Source organism: Emys orbicularis, chromosome 4 (genome assembly GCF_028017835.1).
Source record: "Emys orbicularis isolate rEmyOrb1 chromosome 4, rEmyOrb1.hap1, whole genome shotgun sequence".
In the NCBI taxonomy this organism is placed as follows: Eukaryota; Metazoa; Chordata; order Testudines; family Emydidae; genus Emys; species Emys orbicularis.
In genome coordinates, this window is record NC_088686.1 from 154157298 (window position 1) to 154178456 (window position 21159).

General features: G+C 52.1%; 1 protein-coding gene across 1 annotated transcript; it reads right to left on the minus strand.

The window, feature by feature from the left end:
• Positions 1 to 11072: 11072 nt before the first annotated feature.
• LOC135877370 (transmembrane protein 217-like) lies at positions 11073 to 11654 on the minus strand. The gene has a single exon (XM_065402798.1). It carries the CDS (start codon positions 11652 to 11654, stop codon positions 11073 to 11075), a length of 582 nt encoding a protein of 193 aa, XP_065258870.1.
• Positions 11655 to 21159: the final 9505 nt, after the last annotated feature.

Genomic DNA, 21159 nt, shown 5'->3' on the forward strand with positions numbered 1-21159 from the left:
CTACATCGACAGAATGGGTTTTTCCATCAATATTTATCCACCTCTCCGAGTGGCAGTAGCTAATGCGATGGAAGAATTGATCTAACACTGGAGGTTAGATTAATCTAACTACGTCACACAAGGCACAGATTTTTTCACGGCCTTTAGTGATGTATCTAGGTCAATCAAATTTTTTAGGTGTAGATCAGATCTTAGTCACGAGGACCCATTACATCTTGGCTTTGTCCTGGTAACTGCTAAACGCTGCACTGTAGCCTAGTCCTAACTGTATCCATGTAACAGGGTTACAATCTCGGCCCAGCCAAGGTCACAAGGACATGGCTCTTCTCTGCACTGGAACATTGACCCATGCTGTAACCAGGTTCTTATGAAAGTGTTGATGGGTTTGGGATATGTGCATAGTGAGAGGGAAATGCTGAGATTGCTAGTTGTGCTGCCTTGGGGAAATGAGACTCTGAAGCTCTGAGAGCAAAGGGCCAATGTGTCATACTCTCCACACAGGGCCAGAGCAAAGATCCTGATGTGCTGCAGCCAACAGTCCCCATAGGGAAGCTGCACTGGCCAACAACAAATCATGTGGGGGAAAGAAACGAAAAGCCAAGGCAGAGCCAGGGACACAGCAACTGGCTATGGGATGGAGGCAGCTGGAGCCAACGAGCCTGGGGCCAACAAGGGTCATAAGAATGGCCAAACTGGGTCAGACCAGAGGTTCATCTCCCCCAGTATCTTGTCTTCCAACAGTGGCTAATGCCAGGTGCTTCAGAGGGAATGAACAGACAGATAATCATCAAGTGATCATTTCCTGTAGCCCTTTCCCAGCTTCTGGCAAACAGGTTACAGCCACCATCCCTGCCCATCCTGGCCAACAGTCTTTGATGGACCTGTCCTTCATGAATTTATAAAGTTATTTTTTGAACCCTGTTATAGTCTCGGCTTTCACAACACCCTCTGGCAAAGAGTTTCACAAGTCGACTGTGCGCTGTGTGAAGAAATACTGACTTTGTTTGTTTGAAACCTGCTGCGTATGAATTTAATTTGGTGATCCCTAGTTCTTGTGTTATAAGAAGGAGTAAATAACACATTCTTATTTACTTTCTCCACACCAGTCATGATTTTATAGACTTCTATCATATCCCCCCCCCCCCTTAGTCATCCCTTTTCTAGGGTGAAAAGTCCCAGTCTTATTAATTTCTCCTCCTATGAAAGCTGTTTCATACCCCTAAACGTTATGTTGACCTTTTCTGTACTTCTTCCAATTCCAATATATCTTTTGGAGATGGGACTACCAGAGAGAAAGAGCCATCATGAAGAATCCCCTAGCTACCACCTGAGCTGGAACAAGAGCTGTACCAGGGGAAACAATTGTGCCCAGGCCTGGAAGGTGTCCAGTCTGAGGAAAAAACTTACTGAAGCATCTCTGAGGGTGAAATTATCTGTATTCAGTTTGATTAGACATAGATTTGCACATTTTATTTTATTTTGTTTGGTGACTTACTTTGTTCTGTCTGTTACTACTTGGAACCACTTAAATCCTACTTTCTGTATTTAATAAAATCACTTTTTACTTATTAATTAACTCAGTATGTATTAATACCTGGGGGAGCAAACAACTGTGCATATCTCTCTATCAGTGTTCTCGAGGGCGAACAATTTGAGTTTACCCTGCATAAGCTTTATACAAGGTAAAACGGATTTATTTGAGTTTAGACCCTATTGGGAGTTGGGCACCTGCGTGCTAAAGACAGGAACACTTCTGTTAGCTGTTTTCAGGTAAACCTGCAGCTTTGGGGCACGTAATTCAGACCCTGGGTCTGTGTTGGAGCAGACGGGAGTGTATGACTCAGCAAGACAGGGTGCTGGAGTCCTGAGCTGGCAGGTAAAGCAGAGGGATAGAAGTAGTCTTGGCACATTGGGTGGCAGCTCCCAAGGGGGTTTCTGTGATCCAACCCGTCACAACCCCCTCTAATGAGACCTTGCTCTGAGACAGTTCCTCAGATTTGTCACCTAAAAAGAATGGCTCAGGTTTGGGAATCTCCCTCCCATCCTCAGCCGTGAAGACAGATGCAAAGAATTCATTTAGTTTCTCCTCAATGGCCTTATCGTCCCTGGGTGCTCCTTTAGCATCTCGATCGTCCAGTGGCCCCACCGGATGTTTAGCTGGCTTCCTGCTTCCGATATACTTTAAAAAAGTTTTGCTATTACTTTTTGAGTCTGGCTAGCTGTTCTTCAAATTCTGTTTTGGCCTTCCTAATTATATTTTTACACTTCATTTGCCAGACTTTATGCTCCTTTCTATTTTCCTCAATAGGATTTAACTTCCACTTTTTAAAGGATGCCTTTTTGCCTCTCCCTGTCCAAGAGAAGGAACGTCCTGCAGCCCAGCCAGTGAGTTGAGCAGCAATGGACTCTGAGTCCACGGCTGGACCAGTTTTAATCCCTGTTCAATGAAGCTCCTTGGTTTTTAATTGTGGGGCTGTTAATCCTGGGGCCATTGATCAAGTTGAGTTATTTGCTAATAATGTCCCTGGGTGTCTGATAGCTCGTCGGGGAGCAGGGATGGGTGTCGCCATCTGTGACAGAATTGGGGGATAAAGGGGCCTTTCAGCAGTAGCGGGGGGGGGGGGGGGGGGAACTGCCCCCTGTTGCCCTTATGAAGGGGGGGGGGTTCTCCCCCCAGAGCTGCTTCCAGAATCACCCCCACCTGCCCCAATAGAGACAGGACAGACAGACCTGAATAACCCCCACCCTCCCCCGCCCCACCAGAGACTGAGGGGAGTAAAGAGCCCCCTGGCCAGGGCTGCTCAGCCACCTCCCCCTGGGCCAACTGCCATAACTGCCACTGTGGAAGGACCCATTCTCACTGGTGGAACAGGGGACGGCATGTTTGACACAATTCCCAAATCTGGTGCTTTAGTAAAAATCCCCCCTTCATTAAGAGAGCAGAAAAAAATAAAAGGTTTTCAGTGACCAGGCAACAAAAATGAAACTTCAAATCTGAGCCTTTGTTGCCCCCTCCCTCCCCAATACTGAAGTGGTTTGTCCCATCAGCTGGGTGTTTTGGGGCCTTTCCCCCCCCCCCCCCCCGCCACTGGGAGAAACCATTTCCCTGTGTGGGGGTTGTTAAAATATCTGGGGAGCTTGTTTAATTTGGGATTTTTTCCTGTCAGGAATTTTAAAATACAACCCCTCCCCTCACAGTATTAGCTCCTTTTCAATCTGGGGGATAAAAATCTTGAGTCTGAGGATAATTTCCCTTCCCCCCCCCCCCCCCCGCTTGAGAATGGTTTTTCCAAGCCCAGAACTGCAGTTGGTTGTTTCTCTTCCCCTCAGGCAGGCAGGAGGAGGGGCAGTAGACACAGCTCTGTGTCTGCCCTCTGCAGTGGCTCCCTCTGGGTCAGGGCTGGGCAGCTCTGGGGCATAAATTCCTCCCCACACACACTAGGGGAGGGAGAGACTGTTTGGGGCTGGGGTCTGAGTAGCACAGCAAGGGGCAGACCCCAGGGACTGGAGCTAGGGTGACCAGATGTCCCGATTTTATAGGGACAGTCCTGATATTTGGGTCTTTTTCTTATATAGGTTCCTATTACCCTCCACCCCCGTCCCGATTTTTTCACATTTGCTATCTGGTCACCCTAGCTGGAGCGCTCGTGCTGCCACACCGGGGAGGGGGCTACACTGGAGATTGGCACCAAAGGGCTGGGCTCAAACATGCCCCAGTTTAGCCCTTTCCCTTTGGCCTGTGGCTGGGGCAGTCTTGTCTTTATAGGGGCAAGTCTGGTTATCTCCCCTTGGCTGTTAGCGACTCACTCCCTGCTGGTGTCTAAACTCTCCCTTGGCCATGGGCTCTTTTGTGGGCTCCCCCAGCTGTGATGGGCTCATCACGCGGCCCCGAGGAGTGAGGGGAGAGTTCAGTCTCCGCGGCCCATTCAGCCCCCTGGATTCTCTACTGAACCCAGCAATGGGCTATTAGTGCTGATGGGTTTGGGAGGGGACAGGGATACCTGCCCACTAGCAAATGGATGGACCCCCACCAAGTCATTCATAGCCTCACACACAATCAAATTAAATTGGGTGCTGCTGACTAGGCCGGGGTTGAAGTTGAACTGATGCCCCAGAAGTGAAAGGCTCTGTATCCCATCCAGCTGAGGCATCCAGCCCATCTCCATCATCTTACTCCTTGCCACACATTTACTCACCAATACATTTACTCCTCAGTAATTTAATCTGGGAGTTTCATATTTTATCCTAGTTTCTGCATAGGATTCTTCTGGGCTGGAGCCTGCTGAACCACTTTTTGCATCTCAGAAATTTTTTTATTCAGAAGTCACTCACCCAGGCCAGAAACAGTCCCAACAGGCAGGACAGCATCTGCCTCAAGCACAGCAAGTGCCCTCCCCCATGAGAGCAGTGCTGGGTGCTCTATGAAAAAGGATCCTGTGGGGGATGCTGCAGGAGCATTTAGAGGGGAACCAAAGCAAGGGGTTGGAAATATCCCAAATACAGGGAATTCACTGGGGCAGTAAAAGCTTCATGGCAGGGAGGGAAGGGGCCACTAAGGAACAAATCCCATCTCTGAGCTGCTCATAGGCACAAACTTTGGGGGGAAAGTGTCAGGCCCCCACAGAGAAATGCCATCTATGCCAATTATCTGTGGATCTGGGAAGTTTCAAATTTGCTCGGCATGAATAGGCCATAAATTCTCCATCAGACCCATATATTCCATCAGGAAGACACGATCCTATGATGGAATGCTCTGGGAGGACAGTATACATCTGACTCAGGATTTTTATCCTCCAGATTGAAAAGGAGCTAATGTTGTGAGGGGAGAGATTTTATTTTAAAATTCCTGACAGGAAAAAATCCCAAATTAAACAAGCTCCCCAGATATTTTAACAGCCCCCACACAGGGAAATGGTTTCTCCCAGTGGCAGGGGGGGAAAAAAAGCATAAAAACGCCCAGCTGATGGGACAAACCACTTCAGTATTGGGGAGGGAGAGGGCAACAGGCTCCGATTTGAAGTTTCATTTTTGTTGCCTGGTCACTGAAAACCTTTTATTTTTTTCTGCTCTCTTAATGAAGGGGGGATTTTTACTAAAGCACCAGATTTGGGAATTGTGTCAAACATGCCGTCCCCTGTTCCACCAGTGAGAATGGGTCCTTCCACAGTGGCAGTTATGGCAGTTGGCCCAGGGGCAGGTGGCTGAACAGCCCTGGCCAGGCAGTACTTTACTCCCCTCAGTCTCTGGTGGGGTAGGGGAGGGTGGGGGTTATTCAGGTCTGTTTGTCCTGTCTCTATTGGGGCAGGTGGGGGTGATTCTGGAAGCAGCTCTGGGGGAAGAACCCCCCCCTTCATAAGGGCAACAGGGGACAGTCCTGTCCCCCCCAGCTACTGCTGAAAAGCCCCTTTATCCCCCAATTCTGTCACAGAAAGTCACAGATGGCGACACCCATCCCTGCTTCCCCCATGAGCCATCAGACATCCTGGGACATTATTAGCAAATAACTCAACTTGATCAATGGCCCCATGATTAACGGCCCCACAATTAAAAACTAAGGAGCTTCATTGTGTTGCCGGCCCAGAGGGCCCGAGGGGGCAACAGAAGATAGAGTTGCTTTAGCTCACTTAGACCCAGAGCAGGGGGGTTTCATCGGCACTTATGGCCTTCCACCCCCCCGAGTTACCTGGTAGCTATGCCTAGTGACACCAACAATTGGACAGGGATTTAAACTGGTCCTGTCACGGCCTCAGGGACCATCACTGCTCGGCTCACTGGCTGGGCTGCAGGATGTTCCTTCTTTTGGACAGGGAGAGGCAAAAAGGCATCCTTTAAAAAGTGGAAGTTAAATCTTATTGAGGAAAATAGAAAGGAGCATAAAATCTGGCAAATGAAGTGTAAAAATATAATTAGGAAGGCCAAAACAGAATTTGAAGAACAGCCCTAAAACTCAAAAATAATATGGAATAGCAAAAAAAAAATTTAAGTACATTGGAAGCTGGAAGCCAGCAAAACATCCGGTGGGGCCACTGGACGATCGAGATGCTAAAGGAGCACTCAGGGACGATAAGGCCATTGAGGAGAAACTAAATGAATTCTTTGCATCTGTCTTCACGGCTGAGGATGGGAGGGAGATTCCCAAACCTGAGCCATTCTTTTTAGGTGACAAATCTGAGGAACTGTCTCAGAGCAAGGTCTCATTAGAGGAGGTTGTGACGGGTTGGATCACAGAAACCCCCTTGGGAGCTGCCACCCAATGTGCCAAGACTACTTCTATCCCTCTGCTTTACCTGCCAGCTCAGGACTCCAGCACCCTGTCTTGCTGAGTCAGACACTCCCGTCTGCTCCAACACAGACCCAGGGTCTGAATTACGTGCCCCAAAGCTGCAGGTTTACCTGAAAACAGCTAACAGAAGTGTTCCTGTCTTTAGCACGCAGGTGCCCAACTCCCAATAGGGTCTAAACTCAAATAAATCCGTTTTACCTTGTATAAAGCTTATGCAGGGTAAACTCAAATTGTTCGCCCTCTAGAACACTGATAGAGAGATATGCACAGTTGTTTGCTCCCCCAGGTATTAATACATACTGAGTTAATTAATAAGTAAAAAGTGATTTTATTAAATACAGAAAGTAGGATTTAAGTGGTTCCAAGTAGTAACAGACAGAACAAAGTAAGTCACCAAACAAAATAAAATAAAATGTGCAAATCTATGTCTAACCAAACTGAATACAGATAATTTCACCCTCAGAGAGGCTTCAGTAAGTTTTTTCCTCAGACTGGACACCTTCCAGGCCTGGGCACAATTCTTTCCCTTGGTACAACTCTTGTTCCAGCTCAAGTGGTAGCTAGGGGATTCTTCATGATGGCTCCTCTCTCTTTTGTTCTGTTCCACCTTTTATATATCTTTTGCATAAGGCAGGAATCCTTTGTCTGTCTCTGGGTTTCCACACACACACCCCCACTGGAAAAGCACCAGGTTAAAGATGGATTCCAGTTCTTGTGACATGATCACATGTCACTGTAAGACCCCCAAGCCTTCATTCCTCCCAGCCTGACTCACAGGAAGGCTTGCTTGAAAACAGAGCCCCAGTCAATTGTCCTGATTGATGGGAGCCTTTAAGATTCCAAACCACCATTAATGGCCCACACTTTGCATAATTACAATAGGCCCTCAGTTATATTTCCTATTTCTAGTCCCAGATACAAGAGTGGTACATTTATACAAATAGGATGATCACACTCAGTAGATTATAAGTTTTGTAATGATACTTTACAAGAGACCTTTTACATGAAGCATATTCCAGTTACATTATATTCACTCATTACCATATTTTTATAAAACCATATAGACTGCACAACGTCACACCCTCTTTCTGAACTTATTGCCAGAGACTTGGACACTGACCGTGGCGGAGGCAGTACACCTAAAATTTGTTTTTGGGCTCCCCTGTGGGGCAGACACTCCTGTGTCCCCCAAAAGGGAAAGACCCTGATCCAGCTGTAGGCTCACAGCTACCAGCTATGACAGACCTTTTGCTGGCCAGCAAAATCCCCCCCCCCTTTCACTCAGGTTGGGTTTGCTTCCAGCTAGAGTCCTTGGGGTTTGTTCCCACCGCAGCAGTCACCAGGACCCCAACTTCCAGCTCCAGGATACATGTCTCTGGGCACCTCTTCCACTCCATTACAGCCAGTTCATGTTTCTGGGTCTTAATCGCTTTGTCTTTTAAGTCCAGGGTTTGCTGGTGGGCAGCCTTTTCCTAGGCAAATTGCACATCAATTTCCATTTGTCTTCCCTTGAGACCGTCACTCGATGAGCTGGGATACCATAGAGAACCCCTCCTGCCAGAACAGGCACCCCTCCACTCCTGCCTTGCTAAGTTAGACACTCCAGTCAGCTTCAGCACAGACACAGAGGTTGGGCCACACCCATCTGCAGTTCACTGAAACTGGGATGCACTCAGCTCAGGGACTTCTTAGTTAACAGAGACTTTCACAGTGCCCAGTGTTCAGCCTTTCTGGGCAATTTGCACCCTGTGCAGTTTTAGTTTCTTCTAATCTTCCTTCTTACTTATTTTGCTTCCTTTTCTGTCCCTACTTCCCTTACCCGAAATAAGCAAACAGAATATAACAAACCAGTAACCACTTTGTCTGTTCTCCAGCCACCACACTTAAAACTCACTTAAAATCACTATCAGTATCTCAAAGCAATCAGATGTGCACAGATCCTGCTCAACTATGCCACTGGGATGGGTTGGATCACAGAAACCCCCTTGGGAGCTGCCACCCGATGTGCCAAGACTACTTCTATCCCTCTGCTTTCCCTGCCAGCTCAGGACTCCAACACCCTGTTTTGCTGAGCCAGACACTCCCATCTGCTCCAACACAGACCCAGGGTCTGAATTACATGCCCCAAACCCAGGGCCGGCGCAACCCATTAGGCAACCTAGGCGGTTGCCTAGGGCGCTAACCTTTGGGGGGCGGTGACTGCGGAGGCTGGATCTTCTGCCACTCTGGTCGTCGGCGGTATTTCGGGGGTGGGACCTTCCACCGCCTCTGTCGGGAGCAGCATTTCTGGGGCGGGACCTTCCGTGGGCTTCCCCTCATTAAACTAAAGCGCCCACATGTTGCACGCGACTGCTGTTAGATTCAGTGCTGCACAAGTTACTGTTCATACTGAGAGGCAAACTCTGCTTTACCCTGGTGGAGGATCTATTCTTTAACTGTTACGTTTCAGGGTGTCTGCCTGCGGGTTGAATGGAACAGCGTGCTCCACTTGGCTGTAATATTCATGGCGTTGTCTAAAACCTAGGCTGTTGGTTCAAGTGTGGGGCTGTGTAATGTTAAGAGATAGAGCAGTGACTGCAAGCATTGTTTGCACAGTGCATTTCTTTTTAAAACCCTGTTGGTTGTAGCCTCCCGGGGAAATATTTTACCCTCTCGGTGCACTACCTATTTGCTGCTGCTAATCTCCAGCAAGGTGCTGGAGTTGCCTAGAGACTTCTAGGTATGGGTCTGGAGTACTAGCATGAGCAGCAGGATATAGGAGTTCTATTCCTGCGCCACAACTTCCTTGCTGTGTGCCCTGGCCCAAGTCATTTGCTGCTCTATGCCTCAGATTCCCCATCCGTAAAGAGCCCCTCTGTACAGCCCTTGCAGGTCCCTTTGAGGAAAGGCATTAGTGAGTTAATTTTCCTTTGTAGGTGGGCTGAACAAGAAAGCTCAGCTCCACGTCTTCAAAGGCTGGGGGCTACTCCGCTCTGTGGTTTTCGTTCAACCGCAGGCTCTTGTGCTGGACCAAAACAAACTTTATAGCTCCTTATTTCGAGAAAGTCCATCTCACACATTTATAGCAGCAAATGAGTCTCTCGCAGCGAGTGAAATTTAGCCGGGCGCAGTTACAGTATCACAGCAAACTGCTCCCCACTGAGTGCAGGCTCTCCCTCGTTCCCATAAACACTGCTCAACTGCTACTCCACTTCTTAGAAACCTCACCACAGAAAGGCCAAGTAAGATCAGAGTGTCAAGCCCCGCAGGGACCGATGCAGTGATAGTCACTATGCTTCCTGCTGCAGCTTATGTCTATTTCCCGGCCAGGCCAGCTCAGTAGGAGGGAAATGCTGTCAGGGAGACATGACATCCAAATGGCACAAAGTACCAAGGAGAGCACACAGCCTAATACGGCCATTTGTCAGGTAGGCATAACTCTCACTGAGGTTGGGAGTTAAAGCCATCTAAGATCCTGGTTCAGAAAAACATTTAAACATGTGCTGAAGCCCTGGGAAGTCAATGGCACCTAAATGGGTATGTTTACACTGCAGCTGGGAGCACCCTAGAAAATAGCAGTGTGGATGTCTTGGTACCGGTGGAGGCCAGCGTTAGCCACACGATCTTAGACCCCGGGGGTAGAATGGGCTTGAGCTTAGGTGGCTAGCTGGAGCCTCTGCCAGCACCAGGTAAAAATTCCAAAGTCCTGCCCCAGCATGCACTGGACTGGATTTTCTGGAAGCCGGTCTCTTCTTCAGTTGTCCCAAAATCTTGGCATCTAGGTGGGGAACGTCCCCAACACAGTGTCAAGAGCCCTGATGGGCAACAGAGATGCAACAAAACCTATTGGCACTATTCTCCACTTCGGCAGCACCGGAGGTTCCTGTGCTTTATGAGATAGGTTATTCCGCAAAGCAAGGGGCACCCGCAGTCTGGGCTTGCACCTGTGTTTGCTAACCTCACTCTGCCTGGCTATTGCCCACGATGTGCAATTGCGCTGCTAAGCTCCAGTTCCTACACTGTCCCACAGGAGGTGCTGCTCAAAAGCGAGTGCTTCCTGGGAAGTGATGTAAATAGCTTTGTGGCAGCCTACGTCCTATATAGAGGAGCTGCTGTAGTTACATCAGTAGCGTGATGCTGTATTTGTTTACTCTTACATGGCAACCATGCAATGATTTAGTTAGGCTGGATGCCAAAGATATGCAGCATGGTCTACTTGAATGCATCCTCTCAGCAGCATCTGCTACAGTGCTCTTACGATACCCTGATCATAACTTACAGCTGTCCCAAGCACCTAAATCCCTTTTGAAAATGAGAGCTAGGCTCCTAAATCAGTTAGGTGTTTCAACGCTGAGCACCGCAATGCCTAAATATCTTTCAAAATCTGGCCTTATGTCAGGCTTTTCATCCCTCGAGCTTCAAGTGCCTTACATATATACTATACAACAATATCTTTCTCTCCATTTTACGGATGAGAAAACTGAGGTAGGGGGAGATGACATGACTTGCTCAAGGTCATTTGGTGACTCGGTAGCAGAACTGGATAGACCCAGTTCTGCTGACTCCCATGTCCTGTGGCTTCCTGATGCAAAATAAAAGCCAGGGGGAAAACCTAAAACACAAATATAAATCATGGGCTTTTGGGGTATTTATTCAGGACTTGAACTCAGAGCCTGGAAAATGCAGCAACAGCAAGAGAAACACTGAATTACACAACAGAGGAAGGAGATTACACAGGTAATGGTCTCTCATCTCCATCAGTAGGAAACACGTGAAAATGGGGCCCAACGTACTGCTCCAATACCTCCCCTCACACGCCTTTCCTAGCAGTGGAGCCCAACCTAAACCTGGGTGGTTCTGACACGTTCCTAGAGCTCCGCCTCATCCTGAGCGACAGCCTTCCTTGCCCTTTGCTTTCAATAACCATCAGGGCATATGTGACAGCGAAGGAGAGCCAGAAACAATCCATGGGGATCCTGATGGCCAGCCCAAACCACTCCAGGGGGCTGAGGGAAAACCAGGCTTCTTTCGAGACCCGGTAAGCCAGGGCCACGATGAGGCAGTTAGCGAGGTCATAGAAGGTGATCCATGCGACATAGGCGAACATGCCTATGTAGAGCCGCTTCTGGACTGAGTAGATGAGGAAGACACACACCAAGTAGGTCCTGACAGCCAGCGTGATGGCTGTATAGTAGCAATACGGTAGCATCTTCCCCACTTCGGTTAAGTTGAAGGGCTTGATCTGTGCCATGTCCGTCATTGCTCGTTCCAAGTGGCCAACCTCAAAGATCAGGTAGATGTTGGTCACTAGGATCATGTAGACAGCAGCTACAGTGGCCCCGGCCTTGAGGGTCATGCCACAGAACCCCGCCGGGCACAAGATGATCATCATGTTTTATAGATTCATAGATTCTAGGACTGGAAGGGACCTCGAGAGGTCATCGAGTCCAGTCCCCTGCCCGCATGGCAGGACCAAATACGGTCTAGACCATCCCTGATAGACATTTATCTAACCTACTCTTAAATATCTCCAGAGATGGAGATTCCACAACCTCCCTAGGCAATTTATTCCAGTGTTTAACCACCCTGACAGTTAGGAACTTTTTCCTAATGTCCAACCTAGACCTCCCTTGCTGCAGTTTAAGCCCATTGCTTCTTGTTCTATCCTTAGAGGCTAAGGTGAACAAGTTTTCTCCCTCCTCCTTATGACACCCTTTTAGATACCTGAAAACTGCTATCATGTCCCCTCTCAGTCTTCTCTTTTCCAAACTAAACAAACCCAATTCTTTCAGCCTTCCTTCATAGGTCATGTTCTCAAGACCTTTAATCATTCTTGTTGCTCTTCTCTGGACCCTTTCCAATTTCTCCACATCTTTCTTGAAATGCGGTGCCCAGAACTGGACACAATACTCCAGCTGAGGCCTAACCAGAGCAGAGTAGAGCGGAAGAATGACTTCTCGTGTCTTGCTCACAACACACCTGTTAATACATCCCAGAATCATGTTTGCTTTTTTTGCAACAGCATCACACTGTTGACTCATATTTAGCTTGTGGTCCACTATAACCCCTAGATCCCTTTCTGCCGTACTCCTTCCTAGACAGTCTCTTCCCATTCTGTATGTGTGAAACTGATTTTTTCTTCCTAAGTGGAGCACTTTGCATTTGTCTTTGTTAAACTTCATCCTGTTTAACTCAGACCATTTCTCCAATTTGTCCAGATCATTTTGAATTATGACCCTGTCCTCCAAAGCAGTTGCAATCCCTCCCAGTTTGGTATCATCCGCAAACTTAATAAGCGTACTTTCTATGCCAATATCTAAGTCGTTAATGAAGATATTGAACAGAGCCGGTCCCAAAACAGACCCCTGCGGAACCCCACTCGTTATGCCTTTCCAGCAGGATTGGGAACCATTAATAACAACTCTCTGAGTACGGTTATCCAGCCAGTTATGCACCCACCTTATAGTAGCCCCATCTAAATTGTATTTGCCTAGTTTATCGATAAGAATATCATGCGAGACCGTATCAAATGCCTTACTAAAGTCTAGGTATACCACATCCACAGCTTCTCCCTTATCCACAAGACTCGTTATCCTATCAAAGAAAGCTATCAGATTGGTTTGACATGATTTGTTCTTTACAAATCCATGCTGGCTGTTCCCTATCACCTTACCACCTTCCAAGTGTTTGCAGATGATTTCCTTAATTACTTGCTCCATTATCTTCCCTGGCACAGAAGTTAAACTAACTGGTCTGTAGTTTCCTGGGTTGTTTTTATTTCCCTTTTTATAGATGGGCACTATATTTGCCCTTTTCCAGTCTTCTGGAATCTCTCCCGTCTCCCATGATTTTCCAAAGATAATAGCTAGAGGCTCAGATACCTCCTCTATTAGCTCCTTGAGTATTCTAGGATGCATTTCATCAGGCCCTGGTGACTTGCAGGCATCTAACTTTTCTAAGTGATTTTTAACTTGTTCTTTTTTTATTTTATCTGCTAAACCTACCCCCTTCCCATTAGCATTCACTATGTTAGGCATTCCTTCAGACTTCTCGGTGAAGACCGAAACAAAGAAGTCATTAAGCATCTCTGCCATTTCCAAGTTTCCTGTTACTGTTTCTCCCTCCTCACTGAGCAGTGGGCCTACCCTGTCTTTGGTCTTCCTCTTGCTTCTAATGTATTGATAAAAAGTCTTCTTGTTTCCCTTTATTCCTGTAGCTAGTTTGAGCTCATTTTGTGCCTTTGCCTTTCTAATCTTGCCCCTGCATTCCTGTGTTGTTTGCCTATATTCATCCGTTGTAATCTGTCCTAGTTTCCATTTTTTATATGACTCCTTTTTATTTTGTAGATCATGCAAGATCTCGTGGTTAAGCTGAATATGTTTGACAAGGGCCAGCCCACGAATGAACGTTAGGGACTTTCCAAACAAGCAATGATTCAGAATTCTCTGCTCATTATGCACAAAAGCATTTTGGACTAAACACAGTTTTCTGTTCAGTATGACTACTGGTAACACCTGTCTGTGTTCCTACGTATCGGTTTTATACTGCCGCCCTTCACCGTAATATCTGAGCGCCTTCCACATAAAATTAAGAGCATTAGCGCAGTCCCTAGTGAATTATATGGACAATCTGGCACTTCACCCTTTTCAGCATCAAAACTCTGCTTGGGGGAGAGTGGTTGTTTTTGGAGGGTTTTCTTTTAGATTTTATTAGTTGACTTTGTTTGTTAGTTATTGGTTTGGGATGTCTGCTTTGAGTGTCATTCCTATGGAAGAAATTCTGTGTGCTCCGATGCTTGTTTTTTTCTGAAATTGAAATTAGGTGTTATTTGATGCTGGATCTACGTGCCACAGGTGCAGATGGCTTAGCTTGCTTAGGCCTGGTCCACACTACCCCCCCACTTCGGACTAAGGTACGCAAATTCAGCTACGTTAATAACGTAGCTGAATTCAAAGTACCTTAGTCCGAACTTACCGCTGGTCCAGACGCTGCAGGCAGGCTCCCCCGTCGATGCCGCGTACTCCTCTCGCCGAGCTGGAGTACCGGCGTCGACGGCGAGCACTTCCGGGATCGATCCCAGAACATTGATTGCCTGCCGTCGGACCCGGAGGTAAGTGTAGACGTACCCAAAGTTTCCTGTTTGTCCTGTGTTGGTCATTTTGTTGTAGTAAACCTTCATGAATTATTAAATGTATAGGAAATAATCACAACAAATGCTCTTGAAATAGACTCGTTTTTACACTTTTATTCTTCAAATAATCCAAGAGCTTCCAGGGACCTAAACAGCCTCTGGACTCCTGCTGAACTCCTGCCCCTCCCCATTGCAATCTGAAAGGGCACCGCTGCTTTCTGTGAGTTGCTTTTTTATCATCCTATACATTTCTTCCCCAAGAGACCCACAGGCCCCAAGGAGTAAATGGCTCTTACCTCCATGAGGGAGTGGGGTCTTCCATCTAAGCCTATTTGAGAGCCAGCGTTGCTTGCTTGGATGGGACGAGGTGACCTGTCCCCACTGCTCCCTGACGTGGCTCCGTTACAAGATGCGCCCATCTGGGAAGCTGTGCCAGATCCCAGGGCCTGGAAGACAGCTGGGAAGGAGGCTCCTATTCCTTTCACACCCAGAGACCCCATAGAAGGGCCAAGGGGAGAATAAAGGGCAGGAGGTGAAGCTAGCCCTGAGCCTCTGTCCCACCCCCACCTCCACATGGGTGGGTGCATGTGTTGTGCTAATGAGCCCCTCCTCAAAAGTGGAGCTTTCCGAGCTTCAGTGGGGCTGGAGCTGTGGCCCTGACACAAGGGCCTTTCTGCACCATATGGGGCAGGGAGAGCTCTGCCTGGGCACAGGGGAATGGGATGGGGTAGATCAAGGAAAGGGGGGAGGGGAGTGGGTGTGAGGGAAAGAGCTCCTGCCCCAGATGAAGGAATTTGGGGGGGGCAGAGGGAAGGACCCTGCTCCACAGAGAGGGGAGAGAGAGTTTCTGTGAGTTCCAGAGGCTCCATTTCCCCTTCCACTAGCTCCCTGTAGGGGTCCCTTGCTCTCCCGCTCAGAGGGAGGCCACTCCGGCTGGTCCAGTCTGGTCCAGACTAGAGTCTGCAGGGTAGCCGGGGGCCCACAATAGGGCTGGGCGATCAGCTGTTGCTACCAGGCTGTGACCTGGGCTAGGGTCGCTCAACTGGTCAGCCCCTCAATACAGTCTATCAGGAGTGGCTCCGGCCTGGGTGGGGCCCAAGCAGCCCACAAACAAATAGTCTTGACAGGGCTGGCTCTAGCCTAAGTAGGGCTCAGGCAGCCAGCAAACAAACAGTCCTCCAGGTGAGTGATAAGGGAGCTCCTGTCCTGGGCTAGAGCCTCCTTGCACCGTGTAGGGGGTCAGCCACCCGGGATGGGGTGGCAGGGGGACACGGGCCCACCCTACTCCACTGCGTCCCAGCCCAGGGCCCTGGCAGGGGCAGGATTGGCTGCCTCTGCGTTGGCAGGGATCCAGCCGCAACACACCGACTGAGCCACGCCGGGCTCTGCAGCCAGCTGCTCCGGGGCTGCCCCTGGGCTACTTCCTGCCTCCCCGGAGTTTGGTACCTGCGGCCTCCAGGCCTCTTCCGGCTCCTCGGGGTAAACCGCAGCGGATACTCCAGGCCAGTCCTCGTCCACGCCTGGGGATTGGGAACAGCCAGGAGCAGGTTCCTCTCGGGGCCTCTGGAGAACAGGCTGAGCATCCTCCTCTATTGCAGGCTCTCCCCCAACTGTGCTGCAGGGCTGGCTTTTTATACTTCCGGCCACACCCCAGTCCTTATGGAGAGGGGGGCGGGGCAATATAGGCTCCGCCCTCCAATGGGGCGTGTAGGGGGTCCCTGGCTCTCCCGCTTGGACGGAGGCCACTCAGTGTCAACACAGTCTCCTAGAAGCCCTGGTTGCCAGCCAACAAACAGTCCTACAGGCGAGGGGGGCGGGGCAATATAGGCTCCGCCGTCCAAGGGGCGTGTGGGGGGCCCTCGCTCTCCTGCTCAGAGGGAGGCCACTCAGCCTCACTACACTCCCTGTTTACAGGGAGCGGGAGTTGCTGGTGGCCTCAGAGGCAGAGCCCCTGCAGCGCCTCAGGCACCTGGCGCAAGTGCCGGATGATGTGAAGTTGTTGCATGATGTTGGCCGTGACGTCCTCCTGCTGCAAAGGAATGAGGACCTGTCAGAGACTCAGACGCCCCCACGGAATCAGGGGGCATTAAGGGCACCTGGAACCAGCAGCATTTCCACCCAGCACCTGCCCACCTCTGAGGGATGGATTCCCCCTCCTAACCCCCAGAATTGAGTCTTGTTGTCCTTTCTAGTGACCTCCAGTGCCAACCCCCCCTACTTGTAGGGTGAGCTCCTGCTACCTCCCCCCCAGTGCCCCTGACAGCTGTTCCACCTCCAATCCACAGCTCAAGTTCTCAGACCCCTCTCCTCCACCCCCACCCAGGTTGGGCAGGGAGGAGGCTCTAGCGGGGTGGGGGGGGGCAGGAGGGATTCTGGCAGCAGTGAAGTGGGATGTGGGGAGGTTGAGACCTTTCCCCAAGTCATCCCAGCCACTAATGCTGAAGCCGCAGGATGGCAGCCCTGGTGAATGGGGCAGATCAGCAGCCCCTGCTGACTGAATCCTCCCGTTCTCTCTAGAGCGGGTCCAGCCCTGCCGGCAGCAGGACAAGCTTCCCCCACCCATGTGCCTCAGAACTGCCCCGTCAGTCGCTTTCACCCGTCAGTCCTTGGCCTCCCGGGCTGCCAATGATGGGAACAACTCTGGGTGGTGGCTTGGGTGACAGGAGAGGCTCGCAGAGGGCACTTAGAGGACTTTGCTGCCCTTCCCAAGAACATAAGTCCGTGCTGAGGCAATGCTTGTCATTAATTACCCTTGCTCACAAGCTGGGTTGGAGCTGCTCCGGGGAGAAGCTGGCTCCCTCCTGCTCATGGAGGTGAATTCATCTCCCTTCCCAGTAGCACCTGCTCTTACTCTCATTCCCCACCAGTCGCCTTGCTGCCAGGCCAGTGAATGGCCATACGATGGGAATGAGGCCTGGGCCCCGCCCCAATCTCCTGAGTCTAATGCAGCTGCTTACCTTGTCCCCCATCAGCTGCTGAGCTTCCCCCAGGAGGGAGTAGGTGAGGAGCAGCCCAGCCTGGCTGACACGCAGCAGGGGGTCGTGCATGGCCAGCACTGCTGTCCGGAGGAAGAATCTTCTCTGCCCCTCCGAGAAGAATTTGCCAAAGACCTGAAACCAACCGGATGTGAGGCTTCAGCAGATTGCCCAGGACCATGTTCCAAATCCTGGCCTAGAACGGCATCTCCGTCGAGTGGCTCCAGGAGGCAGCCACCCGCACTGCCAGAGCTGTGCCATGCCCTGGCAGAGTGTCCTTACCTCCCCGACCCTGGCTGTGTTTTTGTACGCCAGGAGCCTGCTGTCCTGGTGCCAGTCGCACACCCACAGGTCTTCGGCTTCGTGGATGGTCAGCTCTGGGAAAGAGAGACACACACATTTGTCATTCTGGTTGCAGGGCTTGTGTCCTTCCAATCCCATTAGTGGCTGCACAGTGGGCAGAGTCCTCGCTGTGTGCCCGGCCCAACAGAATTGCGGGGGTGGTGGAGAACACAGAAAGAGATAGAGAGAGACTCATCCTCCAGCTGGGCTCAGTCTGAGAGAAATTGGCTGGGGTCCCAGTCTCACTCGTCTAGCGGGTGCCATTTCCCAGCTGGGTTCCTTACCCCTCTGGTGCAGCAGCAGCTGGTAGAGCCGGTAAACCCCCTCCCTGTCCTGCCGGCTGATGTCCTTGGCTGGGTCACCAACGAACAGAGCCAGCTGTGCCACGTGGTGACCCATTGTGGGGAATTCGGCTGAGTTCTAATGGAAGGGAGAGGGAGAGGGGACTCCATCAGCATTTTCCTGTCAGCTCCCAGTCCCCCCCGGGCCAGGACTCTCCTTCCCCTCAGCCCCTCTGCAGGAGATGCTAGAGGATAGGAGCTAGAGCTGGATCCTTAATTTTCTCTGCCCGCAAGGGAGCCTGGAGCACAGGGATGCGGGCAGGGCCCTCCATGAGGATTTGCTTCCCCAGCTGCTGCAGGATGACAGGAAGGCAGGAATCTGGAGCATGCTCCCCTTAAAAGCGAGAGTTGCCACTTAACCAGGATAAGAAGAACTTTACTCAAGCCAGGCTTATTCTCTGCTTTGACTCTGCCTCCCCAAGAGGAACACTCCTAACCCACAGCCCCTGCAGCAGCAGATCCTACAGCTGTTGGCAGGGCCGGCCTTAGCGAGAGCGGGGCCTGATTCCTGGGGGCGGGGCTTGCCAGCCCCGCTCGGGCTGGGGTCGCGGGGTTTGGGTCCGGGCCGGAGTCGCTCGGCTAGGGACGCGGCCGGCGCCCCGGGGCCCGAGCCCGAGCCGCCGGGGCCGGAGGGGCTCGGGCCGGGGCCGCTCGGGCCGGCGCCCCGGGGCCCGAGCCGGGCCAGGGGTGCTCGGCCGGGGCCGGAGCCGTGGGGCCTGAGCCGGGCCGGGGGTGCTCGGCCAGCACCGCTCGGCCGGGGCCGGGGCCGGCGCCCCGGGGCCTGAGCCAGAGCCGCCGGGACCTGAGGTGTTCGGGCCGGGCCGGCGCCCCGGGGCCTGAGCCAGAGCCGCCAGGGCCTGAGGTGTTCGGGCCGGCGCCCCGGGGCCCGAGCCGGGGCCGGGGGTGCTCGGCCGGGGCCGGAGCCGTGGGGCCCTGCTGGGGGTGCTCGGCCGGAACTGGGGCCACTGCCCCGGGGCCCGAGCCGGGCTGGAGCCAGAGCCGCTTGGCTGGAACCGGGGCCGCTGCCCCGGGGCCCGTGCCGGGCTGGAGCCAGAGCTGCTGGGGCCGGGGCTGGGGGTGCTCGGCCAGGGCTGGACTGGGCCGCGCCTCCCCTCCCCGGAGCCCTCCTCGCGCCCCCCCCCCCCCCAGCTTACCTGTTGCTGCCGCCGCCTGCCCCTGCTTTTCAGGCTTCCCGCGAACATCTGATTCGCGGGAAGCAGGGGAGGGGGAGGAACAGGGGGCGGAGCGTTCAGGGGCGGGGAGGAGGGGGAAGTGAGCTGGGGGCGGGGTGGACAGCTGCGGGGCCCTCTTAGGCGCGGGGCCCAATTCAGCCGAATCGGCTGAATCGGCCTAAAGCCGGCCCTGGCTGTTGGAGCCAGCCCGCCTACGCCTGGAGTCAGGAAGCTGGGCTCAGAGGCCATTTCCGTCGAACTCAGGGACGGTGATGGTGGATGTGAGCAGGGCCGCGCTGCTCCTGATGGCCCTGGCTCTCTCTTGTGGCACCCTGGACACGGTCCAGTAGTTAATGTGCTGTGGGGAAAGGAGGCAGCTCAGGATTGATGGGTGGGTGCATGTGTTGTGCTAATGAGCCCCTCCCCATCCCCAGGGGATCTAAGAGTTAAGGTAAAATTGCCCCCACCCTTCTCATCAGGCTCACCTCCAAGATGTAGTGGAGCTTGTCGGTGTCTGGGGACTTTGCCAGCAGGTTCCCCAGCTTGGCGTCCAGGAGGTCTGGTATGACCCTCTGCAGATCCTGCAAAGCAAGGGAGAGTCATGGGTCAGAGTTAGGGAAACTGGGGCTACACCTGCCACAGGATGGGAAGAGGGGTCTCTGGGAAGCACTGGTGAGACCCCCAAACACGTATCCTGGCCTCTCTCATTCACATCCCACTGTAGGCAATTAGCAAGGATTCGGGCAGGATGACAGCTGGCTCTTCAATCCATGATTTAGCTGATCTACCTGGACTTGGTTGGTGTCCATCTGCGTGCCCAGGATGAAGACGGCGTGCAGGGTAGCTCGGAGGAGGTGGGTCTCCAGTTCTGGTTCCAGGGCAGGTGTCATGGTGCTGGCAAGAGAGAGGGGCCGGTATTAGACTGTGCAGTGCGGGGGTGGGACTGGCACCGACACAGACGTGAAACTGCAGGAAAATAGGCAGAGGCTGGCGAGAATGGAAACTGAGGCACCGAGCCAGGGAATGATAAGGCGAAGGTTTCCCAGACAGACAGTGGCAGGGCAGGAATGGCGCCTGTTCCCTGGACCCTGCTGACCCTCCTGTATCTGATCCTGGGAGTCAGCCTCTCCCCAAAGCCATTGCAATGTGACTGGAGTGAAAAGAACAGAGCAGCCAGGAGAGGGAGTGAACCTTCCTGCCACCATTGCCAGAGGATCCACCCTTGAGAAGTATCCTGGGAGTGGGAGGGGCAGTGACTCCCAGCCATGGGCCTGAGCAGCACCGGGGTTAGGGGAACCGGGCAAGAGGGTCTCGGTACCTGAGGTTGGCCACAGCAATGAGGGAGTTGGCCAGGACGGCGCCGGGTGGAGAGTCATCAGGAAGCTCCTCAATGAGCTCCTGTGAGACACAAAGGAGACAAAGGAGTGTGTGAAATTTGGGCCTCACTGACACTTCCCAATGAGGAGATTACACAGCCAGCACCCCACACAGCCAGCAGAATCCCCCCACCTGCCTCCCGCTCCTCTGATTTCTGCCCACTATTTCTCCCGTCTCTTCTCCCCAATCTTCAGCCCCAGCAATCCCTGCCCTCAGCTGCCCTCCAGCACCAGCCATCCCCCAACCATCAGTCCGGGGAGACCCCTGCCCCTCCTATGTCTCTGTCCACCCTCCAGCTGCCGGGCGCCGTGTCTCGCTCACCACAATCCTCTCCACCACAGCTGCCTTGGAGCAGTGCGGCTCCAGTGTGTCCTGCCCCCTCTGCTGTGCAGCGAGACACGCAGGGTGGATGGCGTGCAGGAACACTAGCTGCTGGGCCTCGTCCTGCGCCCACCAGGCGTGGGGTTAGGGGAGAGAGAGACAGTTAGCCAGGGACCTCCCTGCCCCAGCCACACCAGCTGCAGGACTTAGGCCTGAATGTGGGATAGTGGGGACCTAC